This window comes from Cupressus sempervirens, chromosome 1 (genome assembly GCF_028749045.1).
Source record: "Cupressus sempervirens isolate cs-2001-9-10 chromosome 1, ASM2874904v1, whole genome shotgun sequence".
NCBI classification, from domain to species: Eukaryota; Viridiplantae; Streptophyta; class Pinopsida; order Cupressales; family Cupressaceae; genus Cupressus; species Cupressus sempervirens.
In genome coordinates, this window is record NC_143118.1 from 32729724 (window position 1) to 32751238 (window position 21515).

At 35.1% G+C, this 21515-nt stretch overlaps 1 protein-coding gene and 1 pseudogene across 1 annotated transcript; both read right to left on the reverse strand.

The window, feature by feature from the left end:
* Positions 1-4295: 4295 nt before the first annotated feature.
* LOC149576026 (septum site-determining protein minD homolog, chloroplastic pseudogene) lies at positions 4296-6252 on the reverse strand (annotated as a pseudogene).
* A 669-nt stretch (positions 6253-6921) lies between these two features.
* LOC149576027 (septum site-determining protein minD homolog, chloroplastic-like) lies at positions 6922-8740 on the reverse strand. The gene has a single exon (XM_089816154.1). It carries the CDS (start codon positions 8579-8581, stop codon positions 7574-7576), a length of 1008 nt encoding a protein of 335 aa, XP_089672280.1. The 5' UTR covers positions 8582-8740; the 3' UTR covers positions 6922-7573.
* Positions 8741-21515: the final 12775 nt, after the last annotated feature.

Consider the following 21515-nt stretch of genomic DNA (forward strand, 5'->3'; position numbering starts at 1 on the left):
TACGTGTTAACTTTATCAACCTTGAACATTCTTGAAAAACCTCTCTTTGTCATTTGTGTCTCTCCCTATCAAACGGTGAACAGAAATCATCAACCTCATTGCACATTATAAAAAATGTATCGAATCTCCTATTGCTTCACCTTTAGAATGAGTTCCACAATGAAAGATATATAGGCACAATCGTAACGGAAGACTCCCCACTCCCTTACATTTCATATTTTCCGATTCGACTGCAATTATACCAATGATTCTTCACCTTCTACGGAATGCAATGAGATTAATATTTTATTCCAAACCATGCAATTGGCATTCTATTTCAATTGTAACGACAATTTGTGTTATGGAATATCAAATATTTCTAATATCAATTTGTGTTGTGCCCTATTTTTTGGAGTCCTACTTTTTGGGGCCCTTCCTCTAATTTCAACCAGCTATTATTTCAAGAATGCTTTTTAATTCTATAAATTTAGAAGTTTGTAACTGCTCCTTTTTCTTTTTTATTGACAAAAAATCTTAGCATATTCTCGTGCTGGGCATTTGTGCTGCCATTGTATAGAACACCTCTCGACGTAATTATATTAATAAAAAAATAGTTTTAACTTATATTTTAGAAATGTTAAATTAAGAGAATTTGTTTAAAATTAAAACATAACAACAATTCTTATAAGATATTTTTAAATGTACTTGGAAAGAAGAGAAGATACACAATAGTATGACATTTTGACGAAAATAAAAATTATTTTAACTAACTTTATTATCTTCACACTATATAGAAACAAAAAATTCAATCCTTAAACAAATTTTAATACAAAGATTAAACCTTAAATAAATAAAATTTATGGACTTTTGTTATTTTTGTACATTTCTACAATGACATTCAATTCCAGCTTCCATAGTCTTCTTAGCAATCTTGTAATAATTTTAAATTCTGTCAAAATTTAATACATAAATTTGCATCACAAAATTCTAATTTTTTTTTTAAAAAAAATTAAGATACTCTTAAATATAAATTTATAATTTCTAAATTTTATAATATTAACTCTTAAAATATTTCAAAATTTATGAAAATAATTACATAAATAAAATAAATGTAAAATTAAAATGATAAAATGACTTCAAAACTATTTTTGATTTGACACTATTTTTATCCATTTTTCTATTAATTGCTTCCCACCCTGTTGAAAATATTACTCCGGTCCTCATCTCTCAAGAGCTTTCTCAGTTCCTTATATTTATTGTCTTATTATATTACTTGGTGGAGTTTTTTACCGGACCTGCTATTTTTCTTAATCTTTGTGGTCCTGAAAACAACTCTCCAAAATAAAGCCCTACCCCAAACCTCAACAAGGATAGAATTCATTACCCCTTACTCTTCACACGCAGAGAAAATTTATGTGCCTGATCGATGACTACAGTAGAGAGGCCACAAATCCTCAACTGTACATTTTGAAGGGCGAGTGAATTTCTGTTGATCATTTAAAGAGCACTGATTAGGGGGTGTGAATTAGGGTGTAGATGGAGTTGTATTGAAAAGTGTAGGAGGAAGTTGTGGCTGCCGTATTAGCCACTGTTGTTTTTCCTGCTGCTGTTGTTGCCATTGTTTCTGCTGCTGCTGTTTTGGGGACTGAGTCTAACCGCGTTCTGGCTCTATGGGAAATAAATTTACTACAAACATTGCCTCTCCTCGGATTCAGAGCAGCCCCCAAATGGCCTCATTTCTGCATTAACATTTAGGAACACAAGTATTTTTGGGTACTAAATAACACTCTGATCAAAGATTACACAGTCGTCATTGAATTCGATCCAAAATTTTCATGAACACACACAATCAACCAGAAAGAACAGATAGAACAGATAAGAGTATTATAAATTTTGAAAAACTGATGTCTTCAATTGATAGGAGTTCCAATAATTATTCTGGATTAAATGGTTTACAACCCCATTTCTAAATTTGTCTGTGTTTGCAGAAGACGATAGCCAAGGCAACCATCAATGTCCATGAACTCTGTCTTTCAGCTTGGAGAATCTGTGTTGAAAAACAAGAGAATGTCTTGCCCACCAGGGCAAACAGGGGCATAGATTCATGGATTGGACAGTTTCCAGAACATTACAGCAACAAAAGGAAGTGCCAGAAGCTTCCAGATAAATAGGAAGAATTTCTAGTATTTTATAGAATTTTAAAAAGAATATAGTCCCCAGCAAAATTGAGAATGGCCAACTGTAAAAAAGAAATTAATCAAGAAAAAATATTTTAAAAATAAAGCATTTTTAGACTTTCGAGTTTGAATAATTTTTAGCAGGGACTAATAATTAGAATGGGACAAGTGAAAACATTAGTTCCCTGCCTATAAATAGGCAGGGACTAACAATTCAAATTAAACCTCAAAAAGAAAGAAGAACCGGATTTTTCATATGAACTCAGCAAAAATTTTAATGTCAGACTTCCTTTAGAAATCTAATCTTCATCTACTCAAAGAAAATCTCATTACATTCTATTATAATTCACATAAACCAGACAAGTACAAGATATTCCGGAAATTTCAAAAGAGAAAAATGGAAGAGCAAAATTATAATCTTCCCAATAGTGTTGAAGGTAAGTTATCTTTCTTGCTGCTGGTACCACAACCTCCAATACATCAGGAAAAGGTAACTCGTACTGAATCTATGACTGGATAATCAAGTAACATCAATGCTATTACCTCTGAGAGTTAAACTGCACAGAATGTTTTTCACAACATAAAGCAATAATCTCAAATGAGATAATCAAAGACATAACATAGCAATAATATCAAAAAGACAACCCAAAACTGAAAGCATAATTATACGCAGTATGGTGCATGGAACAACTAATCCTGATAAAGAATGGCCACAACGATGTAAACTCCGCCTACCTAAGCTTACTGTGGCACCTCCCTCCCCTCTGAGCAAAAAAAATATGATTTTAAGCTCTCCATAAGTATCACCTGATTAATTGGAATGTAAGTATAGAACATCCCATAAAAGCACTCGCCAAGAAGGTCACCAAAGTGCAGTCACCTCAATTAACTATATCAGGGTTTTCTATATATCATTGGGGTTTTGCACAAAGAAATGTAAATAGGTCTTTCTTCTTAGAGGTGACTCTTCCTCCACCAGCACAGAAAACATCCCGTAAAAGCACTTGCCAGGAATGCCACACAACCCAAAAGCGCAGTCACCTCAATTCACTATATCAGGGTTTACATATATCATTGGGGTTTTGCATTGAGATTTCTCGAATTGTAGAACTTCTAGTGAACCTTCAAGAAAAGGTAAAATGTCTTTCTTCTTAGGGGTGTATCTTCCTCCATCAGAACAGCCTTCATGCTATCTCCAAGCAGCCTATTCAGAAGCCAATCCAGCCATGGTGGGAGGCATATTCAAAACAAGTGGATATCCCCTGCTGGCACTTTTAAGAACCTCCACTTTCTCAGGAGTCATGGCCAACAGTTGAAACCCCAGTATTTCTTTCACATCCAACGCAGATATCATATACTCCCCCTTAATCAGATCACTCCTTACCCTATTTCCTTCCCCTAATTACAGCCATCTAAATATCCCTGACCCCATGCTGCAATTATGTTAGAGCTAAATAGAATGCTTCCCACAAGACCCCCTTACCGGATGGACTTTATTTGATCTCACCTCCAACCCAGAATTGTAAGCATTAAATTCATCATAAGAAAATTGTAAGGCTCCTTGGTAAAATGAATCAGACAATAGAAGCTGGACATCAAAACAAAAGGAGAATTGAGATTGAAATTTAGTCTCGGCAAAAATTTCACATTAAACTTCTGGTCATCATATTTGTCAAACAAAATCACATTCCATTCTATAATAATTCACAGAAACTGGAAAAGTAAAAGATATTCCGAAAATTCAAAAAAGAAAAATGTAAGAGAAAAATATATTCCAACAATGTTGAAGGTTGAAGGCATCATTCTTGCTGCTGATACCCTAAATCAGGTAAAGGAAATTTGTACTGATTCTTCCACTGGATAATTGAGTTAACACTCACGCTGTTACAACTGAATTAAACATTGCACATAATGTTTTTTGCAACATAACATAACAATATTGAATAAACTCAAATTTCAAACTGACAAACCAAAATTGAAAGCATCATTAAATGCCTAAGCTTATTCTAGCACTTCCCTTCCATGAGAAAGTTACAATTTCCAGCTATCGATATGCATCATCTATATCAGTGACCTGACATTAATTAAAATATAAGTAGAAAACATCCCATAAAAGAACTGCCCAGGAAGGGCACAATCTAATAGCGCAATCACCTCAATTTATTATATCCAGGATTCCATAAATCATTAAGGTTTTGCATCGAAATTTCCAAAATTGTAAACATTGTAACCAAAACCTCCAAATAAAGGTAAAAAGCCTTAAGAGGCACCTCTTCCTCCACCAACACAGCCTTCATGCTATCCCGTTCCACCAATCTCCAAGCAGCCTGTTCAAAAGCCAATCCCCTATTTGTACTTATAGTCACCTCTGCTTCCTCAGGAATCATGCCCATCAGCAAAAGCCCAAGCATTGCTTGCACGTCCAGCACAGATATGATATCCTACCCCTTAATCAGATCACTCCTCACCCTATTCTGAACCATTTTAACAACCCTATCCCCATCTCACTCCAGCAACCCAGTGACCCAATCAGCATCCCTCAGACGAGTAATGTCCGTTGTGGTGACCAAAGTGGCCTCACCGGTAGGAGAAATTGCAGTAAAAAAAACGGCATCAATAACAGAAGGGCTGTCAATGAGAATAAAATTGGGACACCACTGGAACCTCTGTTTTAGAGCATCTCCAAGTCAAGCCAGTGTTTTGCTCCCAAAACCCTACTGAAATCATTTGTTGTTGTGAAAAATTTGAATTGTCATTTAATCTGACCTATGGTAGGCCGTTACGACATAACACAAGTACTCAAAGGAGGTGCTGACAACTAAGTCAACGATCTCCCCTTCAACACTGACAGAGCCTTCCACACCCACTGAAAGAAGACTCGAACCTGTGATCCAAAGCTCTGATACCAATTGTTGGAATCATTTGCTGTTGTACCAAAAGCTAAAAACTGTCAATGCCCAATACAAATGCCAGATTTAACCTGACACACAGGATACAATTACACCGAGTCCCCAATGAGGTTCTGACTGACAAGTCAACAAACACATGGGCATTTTATATCTGAGCTTATTAATGCAAGGAGCTCAAAATTAGTCCATCTTTTATCCCTAATTAAAGCTGGGCAAGAAAGCCAGTCATTGTAGAGAACTTCCATGGTGGTGTAGTTGATTCGATGCTTGAGGCCCAATTGCAGGTCAGGGATTCGATGCCCCACATCTGCCTCAATGGCCACCACTTTGAGATCCAACCTAACCAGTTGTGGTTTTTCCTTCTCCTTTGGCAGATGTTATGACTACTATTCTGGAAATCTCACCTGCTAACTGAGGTTTTCAGTTCCATTGCAGTATGCTCCGAGTTACAAACCCTAATCATCCAGAACGTGTTGTTCTGATCAGTCTGGAGATCTTTCTTTCCTTCTGATGCTGGAACCGGTAGCTCCACAGAAAGAGAAGGAATGCCCTTTACGTGCCAATGCCAGTGCAGAAAGCTTGCCCATGTTTGTGGATTCAGAGTATGTCAAACAATGGGATATCCATTGCAGATCCAACCTAGTGAAGAGAAGGACTTGAAAGGTTTATTAAACATTTTGAGATTTTTTAGTTCACAAGGTTTTTTAAATGGTGAAAATGAGATACATATATTTGTTTTGAATTCATTTCAATTCATTTTACTTATAATAAATGACACTAGAAAATTATTTCATGTTCAGTATTAGTCTTTAGATATATTGGAAAAATTTATGTAAAGTACATTCACAGATGTCTATATCAAAAAGATTTTTAATTTTTTTAATCTTGTAATGTTAAATTCACGTTGCTGCTGAAAACAAGTGTTGATATCAAGTTCCTACTAGTAGTAAATGTGCTAGTCTCAGCATTGCCGGGTGAAAGCAACAGAGGCAGGGTTCATCAGGCTGGGGAAACACCAGAGCGATTGAGGCCAGTAGATTCGGGGAACAGTAGCAGAGATAGTGGCTAGTAGAACAGGCAGAGAACATACGGAGGCAGGGGCTAAGGCAAAGGGCTAGGGCGGGTATCCATCTGCAGGATTTGCTACTCTCGGTACCTATGCTACCTTTGCTTCTGCTCCTACCCATCTCTCTGCTCTAGCTTCCTACTGAAGTAACACAAGTTGTTACAAAAGCAATTTATTTTATTGTTTACTAAATCAATAGATACATTATTTAATTTAGATGTGTTATTAATCTTAAGTCTCATACAGCAAAATGAACATTTTTGTCAAACTTCTTTTATTTTATTTCTGACTTGCATACAATTAATTGTAGATGGTTTGCAAGCTAAGTGGACTTGATCTTGGGAAACCCTGGTTAAGTGACCTTGAGTTGCAGTATTACTGGGATGAGTGACCTCTCAGAAGGTCCAATGCTTCACCTCTGTGAACATCACCAAGATGTAATAAGTGCTCAGTGTTTCATTCATTTTCATGACAGATGGGTTCTTGTGAGCCACTCATCAACCATAGGTCAATAAATTTGACACAAAAATTACACAGTTAAACCCTCATCACAATACCATAATGCTGCAACTACGTTAGAGCTAAACAGAAAGTTTTCCATAAGACTCCCTTACAGAATGGAACTTATTCGATTTAATGCCTCCAACCCAGAATTGTAAGCATCGCAGTCATCATAAGAAAATTGTGAGGCTCCTTGGTAAATTTTAAAATGATTAAGCAATTTTAATTGGACATCAAAATAAAAGGAGAACTGAAATTTTCATGGATGCGGCAAAAATTTAATGTTAGATTTTGTTTACAAATCAGATTTCATCTTTTTCAAAGAAAATCTCATTACATTATATTATAATTCACATTCAAAGAAACCAGAAAAGTATAAGATGTTCCAGAAATTCAAAAGAGAAAAATGCAAGAGAACAAATATAATCTTCCTGGCAGTGTTGGCTCATCTTTTTGCTGCTGGTAACTCAACCTCCAATACATCACGAAAAGGGGATTCGTGCTGATTCCGCCACTGGATAACTGAGTAACAATAATTCTGTTACCACTGAAAGCTGAAAACTGCACAGAATGTTTTTCGCAACATGACAATGATGAATAATCCCAAACTGACAACCGAAAATTCAAAGCATCATTAAATGTTATATGGAGCGCGGAACAAATGGTCCTGATTAAAATGACCACGACGATGTGAACTCCACCTACCTAAGCTTATCTTAGCGCTTCTCTTCCGTGAAGAAGTTAAAATTTCCACCTATCGATATGCATCTTTTGTTTCAGTGGCCGGAGATCAATAAAAGTGGAAGTAGAAAACATCCCGTAAAAGCACTCACCATGAATGCCACGATCCAAAAGCGCAGTCACCTCAATTTACTATATCAGGGTTTCCATAAAATCATTGGAGTTTTGCAATCAAATTTCCCTAATTGTAAAAAATCTCATCAACGTCCAAAGAAAGATAAGAAGCCCCCCTTCTTAGGGGGAGTCTCTTCCTCCACCAACACAGCCTTCATGCTATCCTGCTCCACCAATCTCCAAGCAGCCTGCTCAAAAGCCAATCCAGCCAAAGTAGGAGGTTTATTCAAAACAAGTGGGTATCCCCTATTGGTACTTCTAATCACCTCTGCATCCTCAGGAATCACGCCCAACAGCGAAAGCCCCAGCATTTCTTGCACGTCCAGCACAGACATCATATCCTCACCCTTAATAAGATCACTCCTTACCCTATTCACAACCATCTTAATATCCCTAATCCCATCACACTCCAGCAACCCAGTCACCCGATCGGCGTCCCTCAAACTAGTAATGTCCGGAGTGGTCACCAAGATGGCCTCATTCGCAGGAGTAATTGCAGTGATAAAACCGGCATCAATGCCAGCAGGGCAGTCAATGAGAATAAAATCAGGGCACCCTTGGGGCCTCTGTTTTAGGGCATCCACAAGCCAAACCATGGCTTTGCCACCAAACCCCATGGGCATTTTATACCTTGGCTTGTTAATGCATAGGAGCTCAAAATTAGTCCATCTTTTATCCCTAATTAGAGCTTGGTCAAGACGGCACTCACCGTTGAGGACTTCCATGGCGGTGTAGTTGACGCGATTCTCGAGGCCGAGCAGCAGGTCCAGGTTTCGAAGCCCCACGTCTGCATCTATGGCCACCACTTTGAATTCCAACCTAGCCAGTGAAAGCCCTAAATTCGCAGTTGTAGTGGTTTTCCCCACTCCTCCTTTGCCAGACGTTACGACTACTATTCGGGGTACATCGCCTGCTAGCTGGGGTTTTCTGTTCCATTGCAGTATGCTGCGAGTTACAAACCCTAATCTTCCGCAATGTTTTGTTCTATTCAGTCTGGAGATCTTTCTTTCTCTTTGGCATCCGAACCACTGGCCTCCAAAGTAAGGGCAAGAATGCCCTTTAAGTGGCAATGGTGGTGCAGAAACCCCGATCATGACTGTGGATTCAGAGTACGGCAAACGATAGGATATCCATTGCAAACGAAGCGGAGTGGAGAGGTTTAGTAGAGATTTTGAGGTTTACTAGTTGACGATAAGGTTCTCCGAATGGTGAAAACGAACCAGTGCCTAGCCTATATATGTCTCTAATTTATTCCAATTCATTTTGATTATAATAAACGATACTATTTTCAAAATAGTGTACCTAGCTATGTTTGGAAAAGTTTGTAGAGTTGAGTTGTCAACTTATTATTCTGTCATTTCACTTGTGATCAATGTTATAATGTTGTTAAAATAAATTCCTATTGTTCATTTAAAATAATAGGGTGACATTCTATTAAAGTAAAATAAGTTAGAACAATTGATGTATAATATTCTTCAAATTTCATTTAGATATGTTATTTATTAAAAAATCAATACATTTTGTTCAATTGTTTTATTTTATTTTTTACTATGAATATTTATTTGTAAATCTAAACATTCTTATGTCAAGAAAAACTAGTTATAGGAATCATCTTCTCAGTTAGTCAATGGTCACTTTGCGGATGATTCCTTTCTCACTCTTTTAGAGGACGAAGAAAACATCAACAATGCTTTAAGTTGCCTAGACAGCTTTTGTCAAGCCTTTGGATTTGCCATTCAATGGCATAAAACACTCTACTTCCGCCAGTCATTCTTGCTAGCTCCACCTTGGTTCATCCAGTTTGAACGGAAATGGGTTACGCATGGGGAGATTTTCTGCTTTCTTGGCATTCCTTTTGCTTTCCAGGCTTCGCCTGTTGAACTTTAGAAGGATGTGCTTGCCAAGATTACCAAGAAGCTTGATTATTGGATTACGAAACCGCTCTCCCTTGCTAGCAAATTCCAGATTTGCTTGAAGGTTCTTGCGGCTACTCATGTTTATTATTCTTTTTGTTGGGCTCCCTCCAAAGCTTCTTATTAGAAATTGGAAAGATTGCTCAGGGATTTTCTCTGGGCTTCTGGTTCTGATCATCATGGGTTTCACAAAGTTTCCTGGGATTTTTGTTGTCTCCCAAAAGAATTTGGTGGTCTTGGCCTACTTTCCACATAGAAACAAGGCCTTGCACTTCGTGCTAAATGGATTATTCGTGCTATCTCTGGAGATGAAGCCTAGAAGATTTTAGTTCAACATTGCATATCTTCTAGCTTTCCTGTTAACATGCTTGCTTGGAAGGGAATTGGTTTCCACACCCTTTTCGTCATGCATGAGCCATTGACCATAGAGGGCTTGTTTGTCATCAAGAGCATATGGAAAGCCTGGTAAGCTATTAAGCCTTGGCTTCAATGGGTTGGAGATGAGTTCCGCAATGGCCTCTCCTTGAATCAGTAGAACATTTGGTGGTCTCCCCTATTTGCCATTCAGGGTACTCCCCTTGCCAAGACTCAAGGTGCTAGTGCTCTGTGCTTTTTCAAATGGGGCATCAAAACTCCCAAGGACCTCTTCTCAAGGGTTTCCATGAGTTTCAGGTCCTGGGAAGATATGCAAGTCTAGTACCATCTTATCCGTTCAGATTGGCAAACTTTTAACCAGATTACTCTCTTTAATTCCAGTCCACTTAATTCATAAAGTGGGTATTCAGTCTGTTTGACCTTGGTGGCATGATTGGAAGTGGTATCCTGCCACTCCATTTTCCAATTATAAGCCAAGTTTGGGATACATATGGCTTTTGCCCCATCTTCCAATGGTGGACACACTCAACCAGAGATGGCATTTGCAATCTTCTCTTTCTTTATGGAGAAAACGCTTTGATACCATTTGGAGTCCTATAACAGAACCCAAGATTGCCCATTTTGCTTGGTGCCTTACCTTCCGAGGTATTCCCCTGGGGCCTCGGCTCAAGCATATTGGGGTTCCAGATCCCAAATGCCCTTTTTGTGAACAACCAAAATCTTTCTTGTATATCTTCTAGTTTTGTAGGCATGCCCAAAATTATTGGCACTAGATTCATGATTTTTTCAGGCCATTCAGGCATGAACCTTTTTCTTGGCACATAATTTTGTTGGATGATTCTCCTAAAATCCTTCAGAAATTCACCCAAATTTGGCATACTTTCAAGATGGAAATTTTGTTTACTCTGTGGAAAGATAGGAATGTTATTCTTTTCACACACAATTTTTTGGATATCAATATTGCCATGTACACTAAGGCATGCATTTATAATAATGTAATTATGCAGATTCAGGTGCAAGCTAACAAAGTTGCCCTTGAGGTAACTCACCTGCAGGAGTTGCTAAACCACTGGGGCAATGCCCCTTGCACTATTGCCAGAATTCCTCATGATGCCTCGGTAGAAACTTTGATGCCTCGTGGTCACCATCTGTAATACCATTCCTCAAGTTACCACTCGCACACCCAATGCTCCTAGGCTTCCCACCACCGCTCTCCCAGCGGTGGCAATGGTGGATGGAGACACCGCACCATGGTGGTCCTAGTTGATCCCTGGCTCCTCCTCCTGGTGCTCGTCAGGCGCTTTCCAGGAAATGGTCTCACCTGGATCTGGCAATTTCTCCTCCACGGCCAGAGCTCAAAGATGCGGAGGCTACCACTAGTCCTCTTGCTGCTACTATTGAAGATGGCTGGACTGTTCCTAGCCCACCCCCCAATCCCAAAGATGATTGGGGCTTCCATGATAGAGATGAACCACCACCCTCGGCTGGCACTACTTTGGCTACCTAAGCTTGCCTTATATATGTTTTTTTTTTATGAATAGTTTATGATTCCAGTTGCGGTCGTGTGCTTTTGTTCTGGCTATGGCCGTGTGAACTCATTTGCGGGGTGATCTTGTGAATTGTATTTTTAGTATATTTTTATTAATAGAAAAGGACTATTCATCAAAAATAATTACAATAACTTTGCATTGATAAATTTCTCAAGCTTTTGCAACAAACACTTATAGAGTGAAATGTCTAATGATTGAGATATCTCAAAGAATCATTCAATAGCAATTGCACCTCAATAATGTGCAATGGTTACACCAACAAAAAGATATAATGGGACAATATATTTAAGAGCTCTAGGAAATTTTTCAAGGTAGCATGCATGACCCCACAATTCAACTTGAAAGATATATCAAACAAGTGAAACATATCAAGTTTGGCTTTAGAAGTACTTTCTTTTCTCCAAAAATGGGAAAGAATAATACTATATCATCAAATTAAAAAATTTATTAATCTTTCAAACAATCACCATTAACTTCAACATCATAGATACTTAGTTGAGGATTACATCCTCTACCATTCTAATGGGCTTGCAAATATATAATACCTATTAATTGTTGTCTCTACATTTGGAATTAGATTTTTGTATGGAACTGAAGGTATGCTACAATCTCATAGGGAGTTCTCATGGTGGACAAAGAATCAAAGTGAAACTAAGGATATTATAAAATCTTATAAATCATTCGATTGCTCTAAGTTTTCTTTGCTTAATGACATGGTGTGTTGCCATCAATGCCAAAGAGGGAGATTGTTAATAACAATTATTCAATTGTATATTGTCATTAATGTTACATAAATGTTATACTCTAATCGAACATTGCCAATTGGGACTGAGTTCAAAAGACTACAGTATAGTCAAGCAAGTTCAGGAATTCCTGTGTAAACCAAGTCAGGTCTATTACCAAAGGAGTTTAGTGCGAATCAAGTTAGGTCGGTTACCAAGCAACTCAGCATTAACCAAGTGACCCAGTTTTAGCCAACCTTCAACAAATTAGTTTTATCTATTAGTTCGTTTATGCAAGCTGACTCAATGGATGTTATTTGTTTATTTAAAAGGGTGTTCAAGATGACTTGACATTGGATTTCATATATATCAAAGGTCAATATGTGGATTGAAATAAGAGATAGTGGAGAAGAAGATAAGATGTGAATAGAGAAGGATATCTAATTAAGAGTAGAGTATCCAAGGAGCTGTAAAAAAATATTTTGATCAAGGAGGATCTAGAGGATAAGCCATAACAGTGATTTGAAGCTGCAATTCAGTTGCTTCATTAATCAGGTCAAACATTGTTACTCTCTAACAATTGTAGCAATGAAGAAATCTCTTAATAGAGTTGACTTAATAGTCATTTTGTAAATCCTCTAACCAGGTGGCATTTCTAGATTGAAGTGTCTTAAGATCTCTAACAAGGCCACTCTTAACAGGATGATTTAAATCCTTTAATAGGGTCACACCTAAAAGTGTGTTATGTAACCTTTAACAGGGTTGGCTCCTAACAAGGCTCGCTTTAGAATAGTGAAAAGTTGTAACTAGTTATATTTGTGGTTTTCCCAAATTGGATTTTCACATTAAATCTTGGTGTCTCATGAGTTTGTGTTATTTGATTATTGCTTTATCTTTATGCAACTATGTTATGAAAGGTTAATACACATTAATATGTCAAATTTCTTTGTTAATTGAGTTACAATATATATGTAGTTGTAACCGAGTTGTTCAAGGATTTGAGTTTGTATTGACATCTAATGGATTTGGAATTGTTTTAGTGGTAAGTGATTCACCCCTCCCTCTCAGTTACTCATCTTATATTTCCACCACTAATAGTACATAAATGATCATCTCCCCACTTCCATTAACTTCCCACCATCATATTAGAGTATTATATAAGTGGTCATTCTTTTGCATCATATGAAAAAGCAATGAATAAATGATGCTTTCATTACCTGAAATAATTAGATGGTTCAAGTTTAATTTGTAATGTTTCACATTCAAAATTAGATGCCAAAATACCAAATTTTCAAGAATTTGTTTAGTTGTGAAACTATTCAATGATATACTTTTCAAATGTAATTTTTTTTATAGGTAAAAGGCAATGCAACCCCAGATTGTGTTTAGATTAAGACAATCATCTCAATTGGGCACCAAAGAATAGATATGGATAAGTATCCTTGGTGTAGCCCTTACATGAATATCTGAGATAAATTGAACCAATTAGTGCCTATTTTTTATTTCCAACTTTGTAGCTTTACTCTTGATAATTCCTTGCGAATATAACTTGAAAATTAAACTTGGCTATGATCAAGTTATTAGAATGAAAAAGTGGAACTTATCTCCTCTTAGCTTAATTTTAAAATCAAATAGTATATAAGGAAGGTTTTAGAATAACCAAAAATAGGTCACTTGTTAACATTAAACTTTCATGATATCAGCTAAATTGATCAGTCATATAGCTTATGCATAGACATATAGAACCTATCAAAAGAAATTAACATGTTTATTTTGACTCTAAGAGTTCTAAACCAATATCACTTCAAGAGAAAGTGTCTAACTTATACTTATCATATTAGCTTGTCTTATTAGAATCTCTTCTCCATTCGCTCCTTTGTTAGCAAGATTATCTACTTCTCTATTACCTTCTCTATAGATATGTTTTATGATTATTTCTTCGAATTGATCGACGATGGCCAAAGCATATTCAAGCTTTGAATTAAGGATCTAGTTTAGGGTCTTTCTTTTTCTTAATGCATTTAGGATGTCTTCTCCTTCGATAACTAATTTTCTATTACGTATCTTTGTACTTAGAGGCAAGCCTTCTATCAGGGTCTCTAATTCACCTAAGTTATTGGACACCGTGCGTAAAGTTTTGGCACATGTAATTAGGCAAGAATCTTTATCTGCACAAATAGTACATCCTAAGCTTACTAGACCTAGATTACCTCTAGAGGCCCCATCAAAAATTAACTTTGACCATCCTATAGGAGGAAGTTCCCATTTACATTCTTTCCTAGCTATCTTGTTGGATTTTGTGTATATTGTTGGAGGGCTAATTAGTTTAAACTATTTTCTACACATATTTGCATCCTAGTATGAAAATTAACCTTCCTCCTTATATGGGTTTCTAAGATTATTGTTAGCTATTTGAACAATACAAGCCTCTAATTTATTAATATAAATGTTAGAACAACCATGCTTCAACCAACTTTTTAAAAAAAAAATTAATAGGTTATTAGAGAAAGCAAAATGCCAATTAAATTTCTTACATAATCAATACTAGCAATTCTTAGCAAAGGGACAATCATAAAGCAAGCGTTCAAACATTTCAAATTCTTTTTCACAAAGTGGATATCTAGATGGTCCTTCATAACCCATCTTGGTGAACCTATCTATTGTTAGAATTCTCTTTTGAAGAGCAACCCAAAGGAAGATACCTGCTTTCAGAAGACATGTTGGATCCCAACATAGATTTAGAGGGATGTTAATCTTTCAAATGTAATTTTCTTGAGTTCAAATTATCTAATTACTTTTTAAACTTTATCTTTATATTTTATATTTTTTAAAAAAAAGGAAATACATTTGTACTTGTATTTTCAAAGGAAATAGAAGCATAGACTCAATTAGTGATGAAGGTCAAAGACATTATTCCAATTGTAGATGGTAGTATGCAACATTGTGCTGATAGATTTAAGAATGGTAATTTTCTCATTGCACGTTAATAGTTTATCCAAAGATTTAATATTCTTGTATTTCTAAATAAATGGAGGTATAGATAATGTGATGTCTAGAAGATAGATAATTAAGTGGAACAATTACATTTACACACATCTCTTGTTTCTTGTTGAACTTTGCATGTTAAGCTTTAGAGTTCAAAAGTACACTTTATTTTTAAAAATATGCATATACAGGGAATGAATGTATATGGCTCAACCATTTTTTGGAAAAAAACATAAAATATTATCCCACATATACACATGAAAAACATTATCAATAAGAAAAGTGGAAAAAAACATTAATAATTGTTAAACCATATCTTAGCTATTTATTATTTGGAAACAAATTAATCATATAAGTTTGCTAAAATAAGCTCTTTATAGATAGTCATTTTAGGGGCTCTAAGCATTATGTTGAATGGAGCTCTTAAATATTGGTACGTTGCACAACAATTAAACACCTTCATTGCTTTTCCACAAATCTAAATGAAAACATGCATTGCTCGATTATATGTGCAAGCCGACAAGGACATCAAAATTCTAGAGAGTGAATGGGAGTGGCAAAGAAAATACACAAAGGAAAAAGATAAAAATGCGTAAAGATTTTACAAACCAAATAGGAAAGGCAAACTCATTCATATACGATAGGAATAAACATTTTGTTAACTCTCTTTTCACAAATTGAGAAATCTTCATGTAGTGTTGTGGTGTCTTTCTAATCCTTGTGACATATTTGTTAGAAATAATAAAATCAAAATGAACTAAAAATAAAGAAATATAATTTAATCCAAGAGATTTTGTGATGAACATAATTACCACACTTTATATGAGCTTTCCAAGATCAACACAAGAGAGGAGACAAGGATTTTGAAAGGGAAAAACAAAGAAAATCCCTTGTGAATTATATGAATGAGGCAAATGCCTAAAGAATGAAGAGAGAGAGAGAGAGAGAGAGAGAGAGAGAGAGAGAGAGAGAGAGAGAGAGAGAGATTTTGAAAGGGAAAAGCAAAGAAAACCCCTTGTGAATTATATGAATGAGGCAAATGCCTAAAGAATGAAGAGAGAGAGAGAGAGAGAGAGAGAGAGAGAGAGAGAGAGAGAGAGAGAGAGAGAGAGAGAGATGTGGAGCCAAAAGGCTCATTACATGAACTACATGGTGATTGTGTGTTTAGAATGAGAGAGAAGCATCTCTTATAAAGAGATTAGAAGAGAATTTATTTGTAACTCTCATGTGAATGATTTTCACATTCATAAGTGTGTGCATAACAAGTGTCATAATCCTCTTAAGGAGGAATAAACTATTTTCCTTAATCAAGGAATTACAAAAAAGACTTGTCCTCACATGTGGATTAGAGGAAAAACAACATAAGGGATACCTTGGTTTATCCCATTTAATAAATACAACCAAGGAAAGATTACCAATTCTAACACCCTCCTATAATCTTTACTTGGGGAAATTACATCAAAGGGTATTAAACCCAAATTTTTACAATGAAATTCTAAATAACAGCAACTTGATCTTTGAGAATGTCTTCAACTATGCAAAAGGTCTCTTGTGAGTGTATGTAGATCTTCATAGAGCCAAGAGAGAAGTGGATAGGTCATCTAAATGTACACCCAATAATACTATATTGTATGTGCCTGGATGGATTACCTGAAAAATATAGACACAAGAAACAAGACAACTATCCACAAAGAGTATTTCATTTTATATTTAAATTAGAAATCCTTTTGAATAAGGATAAGAAAATTCTCATAGAGAAACATAGAGGAAGATACAACATGTTACCACAAAGCAATGGAGATAACCTAATATCAAGATAAACTATATGCTCAAAATATTATTAATAAGCATAGAAAAAACTTGATCAGTGTTCTCATGAAAAGTATATTATACTAATGTACTAATGACCATAGAAAAGGCCAAATAATGATACTTGCATCAACATTGCATCAATCACGTGGATATAGACAATCCACTTAATGAATCATCCCACTACAAGTTAATGGGGGTGTCCCTCCATAACATGCATGATTCATGATCTAAGCAATAAAGTATGCAGATCATTATCACATTAATATATGATAAAAAGTAAAATGAGAGACATGCTAATCAAATTAGTATTATCATGATTTTTGTTAAGATACTCAAAGGAATGGATTATGAGGATTTAACAACATATTGCCTTCAAATTAGACCATATCATCTAAATTTGGAGGGAAAACTCCAATAATAACATCCTCTTCATTGAGGAACAAAATAGAACAACATGGACGGAAAATCCATAAATATCAACCTTTCAAAGTAGAGCATATAGAATCAAATGGAGGGAAACTCCATAAATATCAATCTTTCAAGTGGAACCAATAGAACCAAATGGAGGGAAACTCCATAAAGATATGATCCTTTCAAAGTGGAACAAATATAACCGAATGGAGAGAAACTCCATATAAAATGAGTGCACACCAATATAGGATGGAGGGATACTCCATGGGCCAGATAAGGAAACTATGTAGGGGACCTACATAGTTAACCTTGAAAAATTGGCTCCCTATGCAACTCAAAAAAAATTTCATATAAATCAATGGTATAAAACCATAAAGTGCCAACATGGGCATAGAATGATGCTATAAAAGCATAAAATTGCAACTATGTGCAAATCAATAGATCACAGTGAAGGCAAATGTGTAAGATAACTCATAATCCAATCAGAATTAAGGTAAATGTAGAGATCCAAGGAAGATCAATGAGAAATAAATAATATATGGATATCAGGTATAAAACTCCATTGAGGGTAAACATGAATACTTAATTCATTTTATGAAGGTATATATCAATTTCTGAATTGTTATAGTCATTAAAAAAAATTATATATTTATTTGGGTATATATGTGTGCACCCATATATACTTAAATAAATATATGTAAATGATAAGTCACAATACTTAAAAAGGTATGATTTACCTTTAACAAAAAACAATGAGAGGATCTTTTTATGAAAGTATATTTCAAGTAGAATGAATATCTTGAATAATGACAAAATATCTTAAATAGTAATTATCTATAGAAAGGCAACAACCTACAACACAATGGTAAATTGTGAGCCTCTTATCGAAGAGGTCATGGGTTCGAATCTACTTGCAGTCATGCTTAATAAATAATAATAATTAATCTTGGTTTCAACCTCTTACCGATAAAAATAAAAAAAATTATCTATAGAAATTTGATAAATTGAAATAACAAAATCTAATCATAGTCAAAGAAATGTATTATCATTACGAATGGCACAAGAATGACTTGTCAAAGCAAAATAGAGTACTTTTTGTTTTGTTTTTTTTAATGTAATCGAATTTTTAGAATAATGAAGGCTAAAAAAGTTTTGGTTAGAACATATTACATGAACAACAAAAAAAACTCTCTCTTTTTTATACATACATGTATAGAGATGTTAAAGCAATGATAGAAAAGTTAGCAGTTACAAAAGAATATAACCAGAATAGATAGTTGCAAGTGAGCCAAAAAAAAATCCACTAACATGCATTGGGCAGTCAACAGTGTAATCGAAGAGAAAAGGAAAAAAACTTCTATAAGTTGCAAACAAAGAGAATGAAGTTGAGAGAAGTGTTTGGAGTCTTACTCAAAAAACTTCAATTAAGCTGATTCTAGGTGAAGGTAAAGCATATGGAAGTAGAGTATGCATTAATAATATCTTTTTGTCATAAAAAAAACTTATATTTCTATGTATATTGAATGCAGGTTGTAGAGAGGAATTAATGGATCACAAAGTGTTGAATCTCCGAGTGATGATTCCCATTTTAACATGGGAATTTCCTCTAGAATCAACATACCTAAGGGGAGATTTTGAAGAACTATTTCAAGCAATGCCTGGAGAGGTGGAGCATGCAATAAGGTGCATAATAGGAGATGGGGTGTTGAGGCCAAGGGCACTGCGACCTATCTATCAAACTCAAGTATTGTCCATATTGTACTCAAACATATATGATATGTTACCCAAGTAGAAGACATTGATGAAGATTCAAGAGATCTATATTAATCCATCATTTGTGAATGCGACTGTATTGGATGAGGCAATTAGTGGTTATTTGTTGCATGGTTCAAAGGCATGGGTGGGAGGAATTATTCCCATTAAATTTTTTGATGAGGATATGGTACAAATGACCCTTTTGTATACAATGAGGATAGGGTTGTGGCTAAGGAATCACATGTATTTTGAAAGGGAAATGATCATATTGTAGGGCTACTGCCAAAAAATATGGTGGCTAGGGCATATGCATTATTTGATGCAATCTTAGTGGTGGTTCAATACTGTGAGAGCCAAAGGGTTCGTCCTTAGATGAGGGTCTCTTCAGGGGATGACAACATAGGGGTTATAGTGGAGTCAATGGGTTCTACAAACCAGGTGTAGGGGAAAGGGTCTAGAGGAGAGGGTTAAAAAAAGGTTAGACATGCAATAGGTTTAGGTTTTAATTATGATAGAAGGAGAGAGAAAGAAAAGAAACATTTATGTACTTATTTTTATTTGAAATAGACTAATGAAGAGTATTGAATTAATTGCATATATTAAGGACACATAAATTCATTTTAACATAAAAAAAGATGTTTTAACTTTGTTAATTAACAATGACTTCTCTTGTTAGTAGTAATTTCTCTTCATCTAAGGCGACGTTGCAAATGAAAGCATCGGTAATGATGCAAATCCATTATGAAATAATTATTCTTCCCTCATGAGACTATGAATAGTATTCTATAAAAAAATTAATCTCAAGTTAAAATAACTTGTCAGAGAATAACCTAAAATAGATGTTGTTACAGGTGAATAATAATGTAGCCCTGCAAGAGAACATTAGAGGAATAATTCTTCTGTAATGCAAGGAAAAAGAAAATGATGCAGAAATATTATTAAATTATTAAATGAGTAAGGAATCTACAAAAAAAAAGCTTAAAATAGAAGCTTAAAGGATGATTACAAAAAATTGAAGGCAGACGTACCTAACTAAGTATAGATACGAATCACAATGAATTTAAAATGATTACCCAACACTAAGTAACTTACAAATTTATAACCTAATATGACCATATGAAACTTATAAGTGATTAAATGATAAAAATAAAAATAATTAGATTAGGGACAATCCAAAAAACTTTATTAATAAATTAATAGCTCAAACTCTTATTAATAAAACAATAAAATAAAACTTTAGATTAAAGCTTGGCTAAACAAAAAAATAGCTATATTAAACTTTACAAAAAAACTCTATTAAAGAACAATAAGAATTAAACCTACAAACTTTATATCATTATTTAAAACTTGAAATTATTTATATAACCACTCTAAGTGTTTTAGAAATGAAAAAAAATGTCTAGTTTGATAAGTGACAAACCAAACTAACCTCTATTAATAAATTAATAATAACAAAAGGAAGATAAGAAAAAAACTTGATAAAGCCTTATGTTAAGGGTGAGAAGGCACAGTAGCTTGGGAAGACAAGGCAAACTAAAGGCACGAGCACACATTGTGATATCAGTCGCAACAAGGAAAGGAGGGGATGACACAACAAGGAAGATGTGCAGTCAAGGATAGAAATGGAAGACGCTTCAACAATGAATTCCCAAAAAGATTTTTGGAGGTTATTGTTTGATGGAAGGGTGGCATATAAAATGCAGATTTTTACCTTTAAACAATGAATGCTCTTCCAGGTTAGAGGAAGCAATAATAGCTATAGTGAGATGTTATTGGTCCTTTGATAGATTACAATCAACAAAAAATCATCATGTCTATTTTATTATATACCGTGGAGTGCCATCAAATGAAACTAAAGAAATATTAACAGTTGAAAACAACCATCATGCAGAGAGGTTTCAACCATAACTGAATGCCAATGTGAACAAACAAGCAATTTCCAACACTTAGGTAGAGTTCATTGTTGTTAAGGTAGAGCAAGTTTGAAATAGAAATGAGGAAAAAGAGATTTAGATTAGGTACATCCTAGTTATAGACTTTGGGGGAATAGAATGCCAAAGGCATAGAGAGTCAAACACTGGAAAAAAACTAGCGAGTGCGGCAGTAGGCAGAGCCCAAGGGCCAAACACATTGAGCAACCAAAACATAGGTCTTCAAAACAAAATTTAAAAATAGTATGACTAAAAAAAACAAAATTCTTTGGCAATGATCTTCCTCCCTGTGCCAAAATGGGATATTTGGAAGGGGGGAAATCCTGCATCAAAGCATAGCAATGTGGCTAATCATAAATCAACGAGAACATTATAGTTTTGAACCAAGGCCAAGTACGAGTGTACAAAGATAAGAAGGTGATAGTGCTTGCATGAAGGGAGTAATGCAAGTCCTGCAAACAAGTAGGTAGTTGAAAAAAAATCAAACAAAAAAAAGATGTAGACCAAAAAACAATTCAAATCGAATCCAAAAAGAAATGCAAATGAAACAAAAAAACTTAAAAAGAAGGAATTA